At 40.3% G+C, this 20950-nt stretch overlaps 1 protein-coding gene across 1 annotated transcript in view; it reads right to left on the bottom strand.

Moving 5' to 3' along the window:
* Positions 1 to 19125, bottom strand: part of DDX10 (DEAD-box helicase 10) — a 257415-nt gene extending 238290 nt beyond the window's left edge. The window contains exons 1-6 of the mRNA XM_026505809.4: positions 18811 to 19125; positions 10920 to 10980; positions 10029 to 10159; positions 8812 to 8970; positions 1538 to 1658; positions 728 to 917 (exon numbers count right to left, since the gene is read on the bottom strand). Coding sequence (XP_026361594.2) covers positions 728 to 917; positions 1538 to 1658; positions 8812 to 8970; positions 10029 to 10159; positions 10920 to 10980; positions 18811 to 18996 — 848 coding nt within the window. The 5' untranslated portion in view covers positions 18997 to 19125. The remainder of the gene's footprint in view (positions 1 to 727; positions 918 to 1537; positions 1659 to 8811; positions 8971 to 10028; positions 10160 to 10919; positions 10981 to 18810) is intronic.
* Positions 19126 to 20950: the final 1825 nt, after the last annotated feature.

The following is a 20950-nucleotide window of genomic DNA, read 5'->3' as shown; positions in this document are numbered from 1 at the left end:
GACACCCGAACTCAAATTCCTCAAATTTCATCCATTAAGATCACCTAGAAGCATGGAGTCTGGCCTCTTCTAGGGCTTTCTTTAATCCTAGACATCTAGTAGCTGAACAAAGTTCATGTGGGCCTCAAGGCCCATATTCTCAGAATTTAAAAACTTTCCAAGAGGATAATCCATCATTTTCCCCAATCTATTTCTTTTTAGACTAACATTTCATAGGAAAAATAGAAGTTAAGATAAAGATAATGGTAGGGTTGAATCCATACTGAGATCTTCAACACAGATTCTCCTTACATTCACCAGAAAATATTTCTGCAAGTCAAGTATGTCCACATTCTACAATGATTCATACCAAACATACATACACAAACTTCCACTTGTTGTATCAAAATACTCTTCAAAACCCATTTCCCCCAACCCATTTCCCACAAAGCCACACAACCCCATTGCCCCTCATTTTATGCAGGGGTAGTTATTAAATACCTGTAAGGTATTTGTTCCCCAGACCACATTTTGAAAAAGACTGCACTAGAGTATTCCCACATATAAAGATGCATCAAATATTTAAATAATTTTAATTAATACATTTTACTATGGTTCCACATCTCATAACACATAAAATGATGTCTAATTTCCTAAAAAAGTAGTATTAATTTAAAATGTCTAATTCTTATACAAAAAGAATAGTGATTTTTCTATTAAATCAAACATGGTTTCAAATAGTACATACCTATATTTTGCTTTTTCATGAACCCAGACATACTCAGGGTTTTTTAAACTCAAACGTGCAAGGTCCTTTACAGATTTGGTTTGTGTAGCTGAGAAAAGTAAAGTCTGACGTTTCTTGGGAAGATTTTCAATAATAGCATTCATGGTATCAGCAAAGCCCATATCCAAGATTCTATCTGCTTCATCAAGAACTAAAAAGAGAAAATTCAAGGTGAACTCCAACATTTAAAATATATATTAGGCTAAATGTAATCTAGTCTCCTGGACTGGATCCTAGAAGAGAAAAAAAAGGCATTAGTGGAAAAACTGGTGAAATCCAAATAAAGTCTGGAATTTATATAATGGACCAATGTTAATCTTCATTTTGACAAAAGTATCACAGTTGTATAAGGTGTTACACTAGCGGAAACTGGCGGAGGGGTATAAAGGAGCTTCCTGTACTATCACTGCAATTGTTACAAAATCATTACAAAATAAAGATTTGATTTAAAAAAATAATAATAATAATAACCACATTCGGTAATATCACCAGAAGTGGATATAGCTTAAAAGATAAATTCTTAGCAGTGTCAAATACTTTAGTGTCTAATTTCATATACAACTACTTATATTCTTCTGACCATTTTGTTCAAAAAAAGAAAAGTCTATTTGTACTCTCTGGGTTCAGAACTTCTACGCCAAAAAATTGTTTCAGGTTATTTCTCAGATGTTTTATTGAATAAATATTAAGATAAAAAATTTCTATCATTAAAATTTATGAGGTTTCTCTCCTGAATCTCAGATTGTTTCATTAGAAATTCATTAGACTCACCTAACATTTGGAGGTTGGTAGCATGAAAACATATTGTTTCATCCATGTGTTGAAGAAGACGACCCGGAGTGCAAACAAGTATATTTATGTTATTGATCCTCTCAGCTTCGTGTTTCAGATCCTGAAAACAGTTGTTTCTTTTGATTACACAGACACATCACAGAGCAGCCTGTGTATCAAAACTATAAGAGTCATCTGCATGTGTCATTTCATCATAGCAATGTCGATACGCTACAAAGAGACATGATTTCCCCTTCTATTTCTGCAGCACATCCAAATTTCTGGGCAAACAAAAGTCCTAAGTGAAGACCTAACGAGCTCAGAGTGCATGTAGGTTCTTAATTATAGCTAGGATTCTGAGGCCAAGAAAAATTTCCTATAAATGCTCCAAGTCTTCACTTCCCTTTACATCTGCCAGAACCGACTTACACTGGAATCACTGCCATCATTTAAGTCAGAACCCAGAGGCACTGGGGAGGCTCTCTGATACCATGAGCTCTCTACATTCTAGAAGCTGTCTCCTTGAAACAAGAACCAAAGAATGTTAGTCGTTAAAGAAGGGTGACGGGTACATGAATATGTCAGGGTTTGTGATGCTACTCTTTATGTATGTTTGCATATAAATTCAAGAATTATCCTCACACTCTAGAAGAAACTCTAGCACAAACAAGCAGTCCAGCTATACTAGCAGATAGAGCAGAAGTCATACAGCAGGTTCCACCATGAGCTAAAATCAACATTCCTCAAAACCATCTTCTATTCCAGAAAGCTGGAGTATCAGACAAAACTGACTTTAAAACAATGACTGTAACAAAAGACAAAAAAGGGCATTACATAATGATAAAGGGATCAATCCAAAAAGAGGATATAACATTCATAAGTATTTATGCACCAAACACAGGAGCACCTAAACACAAAAAATATTAACAGACATAAAGGGAGAAATTGACAGCAATACACTAACCACAGGGGACTTTAATACCCCACCTACATCAACGGATACATCATCTGGACAGAAAATCAATGAGGAAACACTGGACTTAAAATACATTAGACCACATGAACTTAACAGGTATATAAAAAACATTTCACCTAAAAAATGCAGAATACACATACTTTTCAAGTGTAAACAGAACACTCTCCAAGACAGATCACATGTTAGGCCACAAAACCAGTCTCAAATTGAAGACTGAAATCATATCAACCATCATAGTGATACAGGCCTAACTCAAAAAACAAGAAAAATCCTAAAATAAACAATTTAACTTTACACCGACAGGAACCAGAAAAAGAACAGATAAAGCACAAAGTTATTAGAAGGAAGAACATAAAGATCAGAATGGAAATAAATAGAGTCTCAAAACACAATAGAAGGGGCGCCTGGGTGGCTCAGTCGGTTAAGCGTCTGACTTTGGCTCAGGTCATGATCTCAGGGTCCTGGGATCGAGTCCAGCATTGGGCTCCCTGCTCAGCGGGGAGTCTGCTTGTCCTTCTCCCTCTTCCCTTACCCACCCATCCTCTCTCTGTCTCTCTCTCAAAAAAATAAAATCTTTAAAAGAAAACAAACAATAGAAAATATCAATAGAATGAAAGTTGGTTCTGTGAAAAGACTTTTTAAAAACTGATAAACTGCTAATCACACTCATCAAGGAAAAAAGAGAAAACCTTCCCCAAAAAATCACAAATGAAGTTACAACCAACACCACAAAAATACAAAGAATTATAAGTGACAACTAGAATTACATTACAACAAGCTGAAAAATCTAGATAACAATAAACTCCTAGAAACACAAACTTAGAGCGCCTGGGTGGCTCAGTCAGTTAAGCATCTGCCTTCAGCTCAGGTCATGATCCCAGGGTCGTGGGACCCAGTCCTCCATTGGGGGAGGGGGGGGGGTCCCTGCTCCGTGGGGAGCCTGCTTCTCCCTCTGCCTCTGCCTCCCTGTCTCTCATGAATAAATAAATAAAATATTTTAAAATAAATAAGTACATAAAGAAATAAATAAATAAAACGAAGTGCCAAACTGTAAAAAAAGAAAAAAGAAAAAGAAACACACAACCTTCCAAGACTCAATCACAAAGAAATGGACAATCCAAAAAGACTGATTACAAGTAATGAAATTCAATCAATAATTTGAACACTCCCAAAAAACAAAAGTCCAGGACCAGGCAGCTTCACAGGGAGTTCTAACATTTAAAGAAAAGTTAGTACCTATCTTCCTCAAACTGTTCCCAAAAATTGAAGAGGAAGGCACACTCCCAAACTCATTTTGCCGGACAAGCATTACCCAGATGCCAAAACCAGACAATACCACAAAAAAAAAAAAAAAGAAAGAAAGAAAAAGGAAAGAAAGAAAGAAAGAAAGAAAGAAAGAAAGAAAACTATTGACCACTATCTCTGATAAACACAGATGCAAAAATCCCCAACAAAATATTAGCAAACTCAGATTTAATACAATTCCTATCAAAATACCAACAGCATTTTTCACAGAACTAGAACAAATAACCCTAAAATTTGTATGGAACCACAAAAGATCTTGAATAGTCAAAGCAATCTGAAAAAGAAGAACAAAACTAGAGGTATCACAATTCCAGATTTCAAGTTACACTACAAAGTGGTAGTGATTAAAACAGTATGATACTGGCATAAAAACAGACACACAGGTCAATAGACTAATACCCAGAAATCAACCCACAACTATATGGTCAACTAATATTCGATATAATAGGAAAGACTATTCAATGGAAAAAAAGTCAGCCACTCCAAGAAGTACTATTGGGAAAACTGGACAGCCACACACAAAAGAATTAAAGTAGAGCACTTTCTTATACATATACAAAAATTAACTCAAAATGGATTAGAAACCTAAATATGAGACCTGAAACCATAAAAATTCTTGAAGAGAGCACAGGCATAACCTCTGACATCAGCCAGAGGGACATTTTTCTAGGTATGTCTGAGGCAAGGGAAATAAAAGCAAAAATAAACTACTGGGACTATATCAAAATAAAAAGCTTCTGCACAGCAAAGGAAACAAACCAACAAAACTAAAAGACAACCTATATAATGGGAGAAGATATTTGCAAATGACATATTCAATAAAGGTTAGTATCCAAAATATATAAAGAACTGATACAACTCAATACACAAATAATCCAATTAAAAAATGGGCAGAAGGGGCTCCTGGGGGTTCAGTCATTAAGTGTCTGCCTTTGGCTCGGGTCATGATCCCAGCATTCTGGGATCGAGCCCTGCATCGGGGTCCCTCTCTCGCTGCCTCTATCTCTGTCAAATAAATAAATAAAATCTTAAAAAAAAAAAAAAAAAAACCTCAAAAAAAAAAAAAAAAATGGGCAGAAGACTATCATTTTCCCAAAGAAGACATGGATGGCCAAAAGACACATGAAAAGATGCTCAACATCACTCATCATCAGGGAAATGCAAATCAAAACCACAATGAGATATGGTCTCACATCAGTCAGAATGGCTAAAATCAACAACACAAGAAACAACAGGTGCTGACAAGGATGTAGAGAAAGGTGAACACTTTTGCACTACTGGTTGAAATGCAAGCTGGTACAGCCACTCTGGAAAACAGTATGGAGGTTCCTCAAAGAGTTAAAAATAGGGGCACCTGGGTGGCTCAGTTGGTTAAGCGTTGGACTCTTGATTTCAGCTCAGGTCATGATCTCAGGGTCATGATTTTTGAGCCCCACATGGGGCTCTGTGCTCAGTGCAGAGTCTGCCTGTGCCTCTCCCTTCCCCTCTGCCCCTCCCCAGCTTGTGCATGTGCTCGCACTTTCTCTCTCAAATATATAAATAAAATCTTTAATAAAAATACTAAACACCTTTGTCTAAAGAGCCCTTTAAAAAAAAAAGTTAAAAACAGAACTACCCTAGGATCCAGCAATTGCACTACTGGGTATGTATCCAAAGAATACAAAACACCAATTCAAAAGGATACATGCACCCTGAATAGCAGCATTATCTACAAAAGCCAAATTATGGAAACAGCCCAAGTGTCCATCAACTGATGAATGTATAAGGAAGAGGTGGTGTGTGTATACACACACACACACACACACACACACTGGAATATTACCATAATATTCCAGCCATAAAAAAGAATGAAATTTTGCCATTTGTGATGACATGGATGGAGCCAGAGTATGATACTAAGTGAAATAAGTCAGAGAAAGGCAAATACTTTATGATGTCACTCATATGTGGAATTTAAGAAACAAAACAAATGAGCAAAGGAAAACAAGAAAGAGAAAGAGAGGCAAACCAAGAAACAAACTCTTAACTAAAGAGAACTAATGGTTACGAGACGGGACGTGGGTGGAGAGATGGGGGAAATAGAGGATGGAGATTAAAGAGTACGCTTATTATAATGAAAAATATAAAATGATAAAAAATATATTAGCAAACCAGATCCAACAATACAAGAATCGTACACCACGATCAAGTGGGATTTACTCTACAGATGCAAGAACGGTTCAACATCTGCAAATCAACATGATATGCCACATTAACAAAACAAAGGATTAAAATCATATGATCTCAAAGATGCAGAAAAAGCATATGACCAAATTCAACATCCATTCATGATAAAAACTCTCAACAAAGTGGGTATGGAAGGAACATCTCAACATACTAAAGGCCACAAAGGACAAACTCAAAAACTAACATCATACTCAATGGTAAAAAACTAAAAGCTTTTCCCAGCCAGAGCAATTAGGCAAGAAAAAGAAAAAAAAGGCATCCAAATAGAAAAGGAAGAAGTAAAACTGTCACTATCTGCTGACACAGGATACTATATATAAAGAACCCTGAAGACTTAATCAAAAAAGTATGAGAACTAACGCACAAATTCAGTAAAGTCACAGATACAAAATTAACATACAGAAATCATTTGTGTTTCCATATACTAATAACAAGCAATTAGAAAGAAATTAAGAAAACCGTTCCATTTACAATTGCACCGATAAATTATAAAATACCTAGGAATTAACAACTAAAGAGATTAAAAGAAAAAAGAACAGTAATAAAAACCAAAAAACCTGTCCTCTGAAGACTTTAAGACACTCATGAAAGAAACTGAAGACTACACAAACGGAAAGCTATCTCGAGCTCACAGATAACAAAAATATTGTTAAAATGTCCATACTACCCAAAGCAATCTACAGATTCAATGCAATCACCATTGAAATAACAATGGTATTTTCACAGAAATAGAACAAAGAATTCTAAAATTTGGATGAAACCACAAAGACCCCAAATAGCCAAAGCAATCTTGAGAAAGAACAAAGCTAGAGATACCACAATTCCAGATTTCAAACTGTATTACAAAGCTATCATAACCAAAACAGTATGGTACTGGCATGAAATGGACACACAGATCAATGTAATAGAATATAGAACCCAGAAATAAACCCACACATGTTAATTAATCTATGACAAAAGAGAAAAGAATATACAATGGAGAAAAGATGTCTCCTCTATTCATGGTGTTAAGAAAACTGGACAGATACATGCAAAAAAGTCAAACTGGACCACTGTCTTTTACTATATACAAAAATAAACTCAAAATGGATTAAAGATTTGAACATAAGATCTGAAAGCATAAAACGCTTAGAAGAAAACATGGGCAGTGATCTCTTGGCCTTAGCAACATTGCTGTCGATACGTCTCCTCAGGCAAGGGAAACAAAAGCAAAAACAAACTTGGGACTTCCTCAAACTAAAAAGTTTTTGTACAACAAAGGAAACCATTAAGAAAATGAGAAGGCAACCTACTAAATGGAAAAAAGTATCTGCAAATGACATATCTGATAAGGGTTTAATATCCTACATATATATGTGATATATAATATCCTATGATATCCTATTTACATACAATATATGTGTCATATATATGATATATATAAAGAACTTCTACAACTCAACACCAAAAAAACCAAACAACCTAATTAAAAAGCGGTCTTAGGACTTGGATATTTTCCCAAAGATATACAGTTCCTAAAAACATACAGTTTCCCAAAGGCAAACATTGACATGAAAAGATGCTCCATGTCACCAATCATCCAAGAAATCCGAATCAAAACCACCACTCCTGCCAGACTAGCTAATATTGAAAAGAAGTAAGCATCGGTGAGGATGTGGAGAAAAGGGAACCTTTGTGCACTGCTGGTGGGAATGTGAACTGATGCAACCACTATGGAAAACAGTATGGAGGTTCCTCAAAGAAATTAAAAACAGAACTACCACACGATGCAACAATTCCAGTTCTGGGTATTTACCCAAAGAAAATAACACCAATTCAAAGAGATATATACAGCCCTATGTTCGCTGTAGCATTCCTCACAATAGCCTAGATATGGAAGCAACCCAAGTGTCCATCAATAGATGAATGGACAAAAAGATGTAGTATATTTATATAAAGGAACATTACTCATTCATAAAAAAGAATGAGATCTTGCCACCTACAACAACATAGGCAGACGCAGAGAATACTATGCTTAAGTAAAATAAGTCAGAAAAAGACAAATACCATATAATTTCACTTATATATGGAATCCAAAAAAAAACAACAAAAAGCAGAAATAGACATATAAATACAGAAAACAAATTGATGATTGCCAGAGAGGAGAGGGATGGGCAAAATGGGTGACGGGCATTGGGAGATACAAGCTTCCAGTTGTGAAATGACGAAGTCACAGGGATGAAAGACACAGCATAGGAAATAGAGTTGACAGTACTGTAATAGCGTCGTATGGTGACAGATGGTAGCTACACTTGTGGTGAGCATACCAAAACGTATAGACTTGTTGAATCAGTATGTTGTACACCTGAAACTAATGTAATTATGTGTTAACTATACTTCAATTAAAAAAATAGTTTAAAAATTTTTTTAAAGCACTGTCTTCCTTTCTCTTGCTGCTGATTCAGCAATGTTCTGAATTATTCAACCTCTTAGATATTTTCTTAAAAGGAACTAGTCCAAATACTCAAATGTTACCTTTTCCAAGTAAATTAACAAAAAATTTACAGGCTGTTTAGAGTACATTAATCTCAGAGAAGCTGATCAATTCAGATACCCTCACAAAAATGGACTTTCTGGACCTTCGAAATTGATAATCAGAACTCTAGATGACAGTGACCCCACCAGGATGCCAGCCTACCTGTTTAAATGAAATCTCCACCTCTTTCCTGTCAACTGCCACAGTGCTCCAATGTAAGTTATAGAAAAAAGGACAAGACAAAAGACAAACCTTTCCACCAATGATGAGACCAGCCGAAAAGTCATGATTCTTTCCTACTTTTCGGAGAACCTCAAAGGTCTGATAGGCCAGTTCTCTCGTAGGTGATATAATCAGAACCCCCAGCCCATCTGTTGAGGTCCACTGTAGACGATATAAGGCTTCCAGCACCTCAAAAAAGACAGCAAATTTGTGTTTAGTAAGTCCTTTCAGAAGGCAGCATTTTGATTCCTGAACCGACCTTGCTCCTCCCAATCAAAGGCACCTTCCAAGCAGAAGACATACCAGTCTCAAGTGTCATCCAATCAGAAAGAAGAAATTCTGTTTTTTTCTTTTTCTTCCAGCCACCAGATCCCTCAAGTCATAGAGGGAAGGGAACTTAAACCTCACGGCAGGTCAGCTGCCGCCAGAGCCCTGCCAGCAAGAGACTGGCCAACAGTGAGAGGTACGTGCAGCCCTCAAACTATTAAAACAGATTTTGGAGAAATATCTGTCACTATTTTCTGAACAGAAACCACATTAAACTTTCATCGGTGTAGTTACTGTAATTATAGTGACTGGCTTTTCTAGTTGTAGAGAAACATCTTTATGTAAAATTGGATTTAAGGGAAAAATGGTTTTGCAATACTTGGAACAAAAACTCGAATGTGATTTTTCTAAGCCAATTATTTTGTTGGAATTAAATTATGAGACCAACTGCATAAATGAGATATAAATAAATTCCTAAGAGACTCTATTGTTTTACTGCTCAAAACGACAGCTATCAATGTCCTGGAAAATTCTCAATGAATCACCCAATCTCCTTAAAGTGAGCATACTTCAGCTTTATCCTAATCAAGTGGCAAGTATAAATGCAATCGGCAGGTTTGCAAGCACGAGTGCACAAACAGCCTCCCCGGCCTGCCCCAGTGGTCCTACAACAGGGTGGAACCATGCCCACCTGCCCCCCTGAAAAATACACATCTTTCAGGAATGCAAAGGCTTGTCAAGAAACAGTATTTCACTCATTCAAAAAGTTACTAAGTGCCCACCAGGTGCAAGGAACTATGTTAGGACAAAGGGAGTATGGTGGAAAACAGGACCGTTGGAGCCCCCGTCTGATACAGTTTGCACTCTAGCCAAAGAAATCCAACAGGAAACAACTCTCTACATAATGATTTCTACCTAGGCACATAATATTTTAAAAACATGTAATAAAGGACTTGACCCAATATAAAAAAATGACTTACTGGAACAAGGAAAGCCAAAGTCTTGCCAGATCCTGTCTTGGCAGCTCCAAGAACATCTTTACCTTGCAAAGCCAACCCAATGGTCTGCTTCTGTATTTCAGTTACCAAACGGTACTGGGCTTCTTGCAAACCTGCCAGTGTGGAGGGGAAGAGAGTGACACTTCAGAAAACCCCCGTAAAACAAGTGTATGGGCTGAATTGTGCCCCCTAAAACTCCTACGTTGAAGCCCTAACACCCATATTCAGAAATAGGGCCTCTGAAGTGGTGATTAAGTTCAAATGAGCCCTGATCTGATGTCACTGGTGTCCTTATAAGAAGGGGAAATTTGGACACAAAAAGAGACACCAATGGTATGACTGCACAGTAGGACAGCCACATGAAGACGCAGCAAGAGAGTGGTCATTCACAAGCCAAGGAGAGAGTCCTGGAACAGACCATTTCACACTGGCTCTTGGAGGAAACTAACCCTGCCAGTATCTTGATCTTTGGACTTCTAGCCTCCAGAACTATGAGAAAATTCATTTCTATTGTTTAAGTACCCCCCACCTCCCAGTCTGAGATTTTGTTCTGGTGGCCCTAACACACTAATATAAAAGTTGTCACTTTTGTTTTCTTGTTCATTTTAACTAATACACTTAGATTTTATTTTAATTACTGAGAGGCCCTGGCATCTTGCTTTTTAACTACTGTTTAACTAGTCCAGAAAGGATGAGAATGACAAATCGAGCAAACTCAAATGAATTAATATTGTTTCTTGGTGTTAGAGGTTCAAGATATCAAAATTATTTGCCAAAATAATTATCTTTCAAGTTAAATGCTCTCAATCTTTTTCCATTTATAAAAAACATCAAGAAACCCAACAACATGTCCCAAAATCACCATATGCCTACCTTTCAATGTTTTTTTGGACAAGGGGAAATCTGAAAATCTTGTAATTTCATTTACATTTATCTGAAAAAAGAAAAAGGAGACTACGTCAGCTAAGACAAAATAATGCACCGTACAATTTGCTTTACAACAAGGCCATTTTTGATCTACGTTGTGCTGCCTGGCTAGTCCTTGGTACTACAGGATTGAATTCAACCATCACTTCTAATTAAAAACCATCATTCCTTCTAGAAAGAAATATGCCTTAGGAAAGTTGCCATGAATCAAAAATATAAGCTTATAACAATTTAAATTGATTAAAAAAAACACACCACCTCATTCATTCAAAACACACACACACCACCACTACCACCACAACGCTCCTTCACCTCTGAGAACATAGTTAATCATCACCACATCAGTTTTAGGAAGAAACTCTACCTTCAGTCCATCCTTCAAGGAATATTAAGAAATAAGGGGCAAAATGACTCTAAGCCACAGAGCACAATGAGAATACTTCTATTTACACACTTTGGAGAACAGATTGAAGTTAATTGGAGAAATCTATCTTGTTAGCACAAATCTTTTCAAGTTTTAACCATCAATCAGTGAAATGACAAATCCAACCTGACCACTCTTCATTTGGGGGTACAGTGAAGGAGGGGCCATTAACAATAACCAGAAGAAACATCTCAGTCACGCTTTGAAGCCACAATAAGTAACATTTTGCCCTTTAACTTTACATTATCTAAATGTTCGTTACTGATGTTCTTCATTAGCATAAACCCAATTTTCTGAATTTCATTTCAGCTACTCAGGAGAATTATTTTATCATAGATGCTGAAAGCAGGAACTCCTGTTCAGATCTGAGAATATGCTGCCAAATTATTCATGATTCACAAAAGGGAAAAGTTGCATTTGTAAGGTTCATTTATTTAAATTACACCCCAGGCAGTAAAGGGATGGCAGATTTTATTTCATTTTATAGTCTACAGTATCATCTTTCCCAAGATCCTTAGTGTAGCTCAGATAGGGTTATTCTCTGTCCTCACATGCTGAAAACACAAATATTAAAACATCGCCTTAATCCCTACAAAACATTCCAGAGAAGAGCGAAGAGGAATAATCAGCGTACCCACATCAGAGAAAAGTTCATTAGAATATCCTGTCCCATCAGGGAACCTTAATTAGAAGGTAAATCTCACAAACACAACATCAAAATTAGAGGCAGTCCACCCACGCACTTGTGATGTGATCAGCAAAAAAGCTGTTTTCACAAAGAAGAGAAGGCTTACAGGAGGAGCTAGACGAGCCACACACTGGTCAGCCTCCACCAGCGACACAATACAGGCAAAGTGGGCTAATTCAAGCAAACACTGCACATCTCTCTCTAGTCTGCTGACCTCCTAACGGAAAGTCTGGAAGAACAGAACTGTTCCAGCATTCTGTCAGCCATTACAATGTAGATCTATACAACATATTCTTAGAAAGAAGTCAAAGAAACAGAAGGAAATTTTTACTCCACTGATGAACTAGAACAGGAGTCAGCAAACTATGGCCCAATCCAATCTGCTGCCCGTTCTTCCAAACCGTTTTCCTGGAGCACAGCTACAACTACTCATTTACATAGTGTCTATGTGATTATGACAGAGATCACGTGACCCACAAAGCCTAATATTGACTATCTGGCCTGTTACAGAAAAAGATTGCCGACCCTGTTCCAGAAGACTCTCAGTTACGTTCCAAGGAATATTTAGAACTCAAGGAAGTTGGCTATGGTTCCTACAAACAAAAGTAACTCGGCCCTTTCTTTTCTTAAAAAAAAAAAAAAAAAAAATCACTCCTGTCTTCCAGTGTTCATACTCCCTCTGAAATCTGTATCACTCTTCTAAAATCAGAGAACAGATGTTTCAGAGACAGTACTGTTCAGGACTTCCTACCACTGGTGGGAAACCTAGAGGGGGCGGAGGGGAAAACAGGGCGGATACCACTGACCACCCCCTGTGCTTCTTCCAACACACTCTCACAACTCTCATTTCTCACAAAAGTACTATTTTCATATTCTCAAAGCAGGAGATGAAAATAGAAGAACGTTCTAGAATGCTCCACCTCCTGCAATCATGACAAGAAAAGCAATCTGCCACACCAAATTCTGATTAAGGGGGGAAACCATGGATTAGAGCACAGGGTTCCAATATAGCACAAGCTGATTACTATCACAGTCTAAATGAATCCCAGGTGCAGAGATGGAGTCACTCAGCAACAGTGACAACAGTGGCTGAACTGAAACAAAGAGCTCAACATTTCTCAACAAGCTTCAATCCCCAACTCCCCATCAGAACCCCCAACACACACCCCCTACGAGGTGGCCTTAGAAATAAACCCCCCAGATGTCCAGCTTCAGGGAACACAGTCAACCGATGAGCAGCAGTTGATCCTCCAGACCCACCACCGACGGCGCCATACTTTCCTGGCTGCTCCCAATGACTGCTCACAGCAGCAGTACAACTGGAGACTCATTCCTGCAAGACCAGAGATTCCCTTCAAGGGCAACTTTGGTTCCAAGACACCCCATCAGCAGAAGCCTTCTTAGACTGTGCTGCAGCCTGAGACTCTTCCTACTGGCTCCTCCTTCCGTCCTCCCTCCTTTCCCTATTTCTGTTCCTTCTCCTCCACTTCTGCAGACATTTCCGTCCAATAAATCTCCAATCCACTTAATCCCAACGCGGTATCTGCCTCTCAGAAGACCTAAAGCCTAGACTATAGCAATGGTCTCTGACCTGGTCACAGCCTCCACAGCCTTTACAGCTTCACTATGTTCTCTAACTGCTCCCACAGACTCCCCAGTGCTTCCCGATAGTCTCCAAACATGGCCTCTGTATGAATTTCCCACAGGGGCTGAAACAAATACCACCGACAGTGGCTTAAACCAACATAAATTGATTAACTTATAACTCTGGAGGTCAGAAGTCCAAAATGGGTCTCACTCAGCTAAAATTCTTTTTGGTGACTATAGGAGAGAATCCACTTCCTTGCTTTTTCTAGCTTCTACAGACTGCACACTTCCTTGGATTGGTTTATGTCAGCCTTCCAACTTCAAAGCCAGCCAGCGATGGTCTTCCTGTCTTCCTCACTTCACAGCATTCCCACACCAACTCTTCTGCCCCTCTCCTCCACATTTCAGGACCTGTGGGTCACCACACTGGCCCAATTGGATAATCCTGATCCCCCTATGTTAAGGCCAGCTGATCAGCAACCTTAATTCCCCTTTGCCATATAACTCATTCACAGGCTCAGGGTTAGGATGCAGACATCTTTGGGAGGCCATTATTCTAACCACTACAGCCTCTAAAACTGTTGACAATCCACCTCTGACCCTCTTCTGCAACCTCATCTGAAGCCAGTTCAGGAGCACATACTGCACTAAAGGGAGTATCTCCCCCTCAGAGAACACCATGTATTTTAATATCTTTTTGTATATTCTTGCGTTGCTCCCTTGATGTATAATGTTCTTGCCAATCCTTTCTAACTGGAGAACATATCATTCAAGAACTAGCTCCACTCATGGCTACCACAAACTGCTAGACAGTTTGTGCCCTACACAAAGGCATATGGGGGCTGAAATCCAGCTCACGCTCAGCTCCACAAGCCAGGCCTGAGGCTGCAATGACAAGAAGGAAGGGCAGCATGCCCAGGGGAAACACATTTTTCAAATCCACCTAGCCAGAAAGGGCAGGGACAGAATAACTCAACCTCCTTTCCCCTAATTACCCTCTAACTCCACAGCACTGTACATATTTAGGATTATAACATTTATCAAAATGTATCAACCCTCCACCTCCCTAGGGACACAGACATGTATTTTTTCCCATCTATTTTGACCTAGGCCTCAACAAGTACCTCGTCAAACTGTTACAGATATTTCTGAATCAAACTGTTCAGTGTTTAACCAGTGAAGCTACTGAACACCATCCTTGTATTATAAAACGCTGTAATACAAGTTTTATGCACAGATGCTATCTTCTGAGGAACCCTGTAGTGAAGGTCTACACCTCAGTTACCTAGACAATAACAAATCTGCTATGACTGTATTCTAGTATTGCCAGCCCTGGCATTTGATTTCACAGTGCCTTTCTTTCTTGACAAAATCTTAAGAAAATATTTCTAAGATTAACCATAAATAAATAAAACACAACAATACTTACAGGGAAAATCTGTTCCTTCAGTTTAGTGAAAAGACTAGAATTTAAACATTCGTGAGGTGCGACACAGTAAAGTGTAGTGATTTGGCACTCTGGCATAAGACCTAGACTACCTGAGCTAGAACTTCTTCGCTACTAGCTGTTTAAGCTTGCAGAAATTATTTAATTTTGTTCTTCCTTAAAGCTTCTCACCTGTATAATGGAAACAGTCTCATAGTGTCTTCAATTGTGAGGATATGGCAAGTTAACGCATAAAAAGCTTCATAAGTGTTAATAATTGTAATTCAAACAAAAGACCAAAAAGAATAGACCTATGTTACCAACCAGAATACAGCCATATGGAAAAGGTCTTTGGGCACCAAGTAACATCTAAACACTAAGCGTCCACTCCAGGACAAGCACCGTACTATGTTGGGTGGGAACATGTCTGGGAAGTGTCCGGGAAGCCCGAAGGTAGTGTGTCAAAGGTTTCTGACCTTCAGGGGTTCATGATTTAGCAGGAAAGTTAAGGAAGAAGTTAAACAAAGAAGCCAATCATCACAGCCTGGTGATAATGCTGTAATAAAAGTATACGAAATGTTACAGACACACAGCAGCCCTAACCCCACTTGGGGAGGTCAGGAAGAGAAGTTTAAATTTTGAAGGACTGGTAGGTGTTCCTAGAGTGGGAGAACGGGGGTGCTCACTGCAAGCAGTGGAAACATCAAGTACCAGGACAAGAAGCATCAGGGAGCGAGGTGACCAGGTGGTTCAGTCAGTTAAGCATCTGACTTCAGCTCAGGTCATGATCTCAGGGTCCTGGGATCGAGTCCCATGTCAGGCTCCCCACTTAGCCAGGAGCCTGCTTCTTCCTCTTCCTCTGCTCGTGCTCTCTCTCTCCAATAAATAAGTAAATTCTTTGAATAATCTCTTAAAAAAAAAAAGAAAAAGCAGCAGCAGCAGGGAGCATGGCCAATTCATGAAACTACAAGTTGTTCTTCCATGTATGCTTACCACACACCACTTGGTTTACATACATTACCTCTTTGAGCCTTACAACACTCTGGGTAATTAGGAACCTCTGCTGAATGAAAGAAACTGAGACTCAGGAATATTAAGAAACTTGGCTACTCAATACCCAAACTGAGTGAGATTTAAACCAGGTCTGCCTGACCACAAATAACTTACTCTTCCTCTGGAGTAGAACATGTTGACACATGAAAGTATCTGACCATTTTCCTGGAAGTAACTGTGAGGCAAGGGAGGGTTTTAATCAGGAATAAGACTATTGAATTATCATCTTGGAAAGAATCATTCTGCCAGCAATACAGAAGATAGGTTAGAGGGGGATAAGGCCTAAGGGCCAAATCCAGCCACCGGTTTTCCTAACTGAAATTTTGCTGGAACACAACTATACCCACCTGTTTAAGTATTTCCAAGTCAGCTTTTGTGTTACAATGGCAGAGTTGAGTAGTTTCACCCTCTTGACCTGCAAAGCTGAAACCATTTACTATCTGGTCCTTTACAGAAAAAGCTTGCTAATCCCTATTATAAGCAAATACCTACTGTAGTAATCCATGCAAAAGATGATGCGGCCTGAACTAAGGCATAGCAGAGGGGATGGAGTAACATTTAAAAAATTTAAGAGGCAGAGAAGATTATCAGTGTGACTGGATGTAATAGTGCTGAGAGGGAAGTGTCTAGGATTACTCCTAGGTTTCTAGCTCAGCAGTCTGCTTGGATAGTGGGGCTAGCATGTGGTGGGCCAAATAACAGCCCCAAATATGTCCATGTTAACCTCCAGAACTGAGAATGCTATCTTAGATGGCAAAAGTGATTTTGTCCAGGTCATTATTAAAGATATGAGATGGGCGATTATCCTTAATATTCTGGGTGGGCCCTAAATGCAATCAGAAGTATCCTTATTTTAAAAGGGCACAAGTAGATTTAATACAGAGCCAAAGGCAATGCGTCCATGGAGGAAGAGATGGGAGTGATGCAGCCACAAGCCAAGGAATGCAGCCACCAGAAGCTAGAAGCTACAAGAAATGGATTTTTCCCGAGAGCCTCCATGTGGAGCATGGCCTTGCTGACACCTTGACTCCAGCCCAGTGAAATGGATTTCAGATTTCTGGCTTCCAGAAATATGAGAGAACAAATATCTGTTGTTTTAAGGCATGGAGTTTGTGGCAATTTGTTACAGTGGCAAGAGGAAACTAATACACAGGACTGTGATTTGGGAGTCAAAGATGATAAGCTCAGTTTTGGACTTGTGTATTTAAGGTACCCTGACAGGTAAAAACTATTCAGCGAAGTCAGAAAAAAAGAATATGAACTCAGAAGAGCTGAGGGTAGAATACGAAAAGGAGTCACCAGTCCACAGGAATAAGCATTGGGATTACACAAAAGAAAGAAAGGCTGAGATTATACCCCTTAAGCAAGTCTAGTTCGATAAGACTCTAAAATGCAATCTAATAGTTTACAATGGTTTCTTAAGGTGCTGTGCATACAGCAATAGTAGTAATAATGTACCAGCTAATATATTTATATGTATCAGACATGTGAAGAATGCTTAACATGTGTTCTAACTCCTCCCAACAACTTATAAAATAGATATTATTATGCCTTTTAAAGATAAGAAAAGGGAAACAGAGTAAATAACATGCCCAAAGTCACTCATCTGGTGATCAAAAGCCAGGATCAAATTATCATTTACTTAACTCAAAAGCCCAAACAAAAATAAAGGTTATCTATCTAATCTTACTGTTGACCTAAGAGTCCTTTAAAGGAAAGCTATACCAGCATGACACTTGATGACTATAATTCCAGAAATGTCCCATATATTAAATCCCTGATTATACCACATTAGAAGGGGGCAATCACTGAGAGGCTGAGTGAGGTGGGTGAAGGCCAACAGAAGGGGTTTGTGGGGAGCCAGGGAGAGGAGGTACTGACCATGCCAAGGAGACTAAGGGAGGGGGGGGTGGGGAGGAGAGGACAAGGGGTCAAAATGAAAACTACAGGGCTACTCATCTGAGAACATCCACTACAACGTAGTATGCAGGAGCCCAGCTTTCCTATGCCAATTCTTGGACGGGGACATGAATCAAGAAGAGAAAATGAGATAAGCACAGGAAGGAAGGCGGATGATGTCAAGGTCTGCAGATCTGGCATAATGGTTAAAAAGCAAAGGCTTTGGACTTGGAAATACATGAGTCTAGGTTCCAATTCCACACCACCTACTAACATATGAGCGTAAAACAAGTCCCTTATCTTCTCAGAGCCTCAATGTTTCTCACCTGTAAAATGGGAATACGACCCATCCTCATTCCAAGTCACATAATTAATGTAAAGCACATAGTGGCTGAAAACATAGGTGTCGTTATAACCACTAGTCCCGTTAGTACTACTGTGAGTATTACCCTGTTTCACTACTAACTCCTTGCTCTCAAGGGCCACTGCATTTCCATCATTTTATCAAGAGCAGTGTGGCGAGCAGAAGAGCGGCCTGGATGGTCTGGAGACCTGGTCCGCGGCGCCCGGCAGACCACCTGTGGGGCCTCAGCGGGGCCCCGGCCGGCACCTGTCACCCCACCACCGTCTCCAGCCCGGTGGACTGCCGGCTTGCCGCCCTCCCCCCGCAACCTGTGACAGATCTCCCATCGCCGCGGGGACTTGCGGCCCCGCCGCCCCCCGCGGTCCGCCCGGGCCCCCGCCCCAGCGCCGGCCTCACCTTCTCGTAGTTCTGCATGAGGCGGCTGATAGCCTCGCGCTCCACCTGCCACTCGGGCTTCTTCAGCTGCTTCCTCAATTGCTTCTTTTGGCTCTGTTTATGGCTGTGTTTCTTCTTCCAACGGTTGAAGCTCCGCACCGGGTCGGGCCGGCCTCCCGGCCCCCGAGAGTCGGCAGTTTTGCCCATCGCGACAGCGGCGGAGTCAGCCCAGACCGCCCCCAGACACGAGACACTTCAGGCCAGGCGGAGGGACCGCACTGAGAAGACGCGGAACCAGCGTGGGGAAAGACGGGTGACGGCGCATGCGCGGACCCCGGACGGAGCCCGCCCCCGAGCTTTTGAAACCGGGGCACACGCCATTGACTGCAAGGGAAAACTGGACGCTGATTGGTGACTTGGACTCCGCAGGGCGTAGCCGGCAAGCGGCGGGGAGACGGAGGCGGAGCTATCTGAGGAAGAGGGCGGGGCTAGCGGCGCCGGGAGCACGCTGGCCCTTTAAATAGACGCCTGCGCACAGGTTGCTGTTACTATGGTGACGTCACACTACTTTAGAACTGTTAATACATGCTTGCCCGGGGTTTACCTTGGCAAAGCGTGCGCTTAGGCATGCACGCACACTCAAACACGTGCACTGTGTGTGAATTATAATTGTGATCCCCGTTTTGCGTTTTTCGCCCCAGGAAAGACTTGCCCAAAGCTCAAACAGCTATTTAATAAAATCCGATTTCAATCCCGGTCAGCATACCCCCCCTAGGAATAAAAACTGAATATTCCATATTCTAATGTCCCTCTAGGTTTGCCCTTTTCTCCAACCCCGCAGACTCTGCTGCAGCAGCAGGGAACTGAAGCAGAGTCGAACTGAATCTTCCTTAAATGCACTTATGAGGACAAGATGAAAACTAAAAATAAAGAATTGAAAGAAAAGGTACTTGCAAATTGGCCATTTACGTGAACTGAACTTCAGTGGATTGGTTTTTTGACACATTTATCTGGAGCGACCACTGGTATACACTGGGTAGGGGTGTAGGCAGAGCGGTGGCGGGGAAAACCGAGATTAGGTTCAAAGTTCACATGCAGACTGTTCCGGGCCCTCAAACTATTTTTTCAACACCACATACCCAGCTGACTACCCCAAACACATGCCTGTTCCCTGCACATAAGACGGTTGGGGAAACGGGGCGGAGGGGCAGGAGGGGCGTTGAACTGGAGAATCTCTACACCTCAGGTCCCTAGATGTGATGGAGGGTAAAGCTCAATAGGGGTAGGTTATTTAAAAGTGTGTCTATACTACCACAGGAAATTAAAAATGGAAAGCCACATGATCCAAAAATTCTATTCCTGGATGTTATAAACACAAAAGAATTGAAAGCAGGGTCTGAAAGAGGTGTTTACATAGCCATATTCATAACAGCATCATTCCCAATATCCAAAAGGTAGAAGCAACGTATGTGTCCATCCAGGAACAGTGGATAAGCAAAATGTGGCATATGGGTAAGATGGAATACTATTGAGCCTTAAAAACAAAGGAAATCCTGACAATGCTGCAATACGGATGAGCCTTGAGGACACCATCCTAAGTGAAATCAGCCAGTCACAAAAGAAAAAAGCCTCTACGAATCCACGTATCTGAGATACTTAGGGTATTCAAAATCAGAAACAAAGTAGAACGCAGGTCGTCAGGGGCCAGGGTGAAGGAAAAAGGTAGAGTTACTGTTTAGTGAGTATGGAGTTTCCGTTTTGTAGGATGAAAACAGTTCTGGAGATGATAGCACAACAATGCAAGTGCACTTAATGCCACAGAACGATACACCTCAAAATGATTTCAGGGGTAAATTTCATGTGTATTTTATCAAAAATTTTTAAATTGTTCTTAATTTCTTTTAAGTATTTATATACAACAAATGAGGCTCAAAGGGGTGCCTGGGTGGCTCAGTCTGTTAAGCATATGCCTTTGGTTCAGGTCACAATCTCAGGGTCCTGGGATGGAGCCCCATATCGGGCTCCCTGATCAGGGGGGAATCTGCTTTTCCCTCTCCCTCTGCCTGCCGCTCCCCCTGCTTGTTCTCTCTGTGTGTGTCAAATGAACAAATAAAATCTTTAAACAACAACATCAAACAAGACTCTCAGCTCTGTCACTTTT

The sequence above is a fragment of the Ursus arctos genome, unplaced genomic scaffold, assembly GCF_023065955.2.
Source record: "Ursus arctos isolate Adak ecotype North America unplaced genomic scaffold, UrsArc2.0 scaffold_22, whole genome shotgun sequence".
Taxonomy (NCBI): domain Eukaryota; kingdom Metazoa; phylum Chordata; class Mammalia; order Carnivora; family Ursidae; genus Ursus; species Ursus arctos.
Note: the sequence above shows the minus strand (reverse complement) of the source record. Positions and strands in the feature narration are given on the sequence as shown.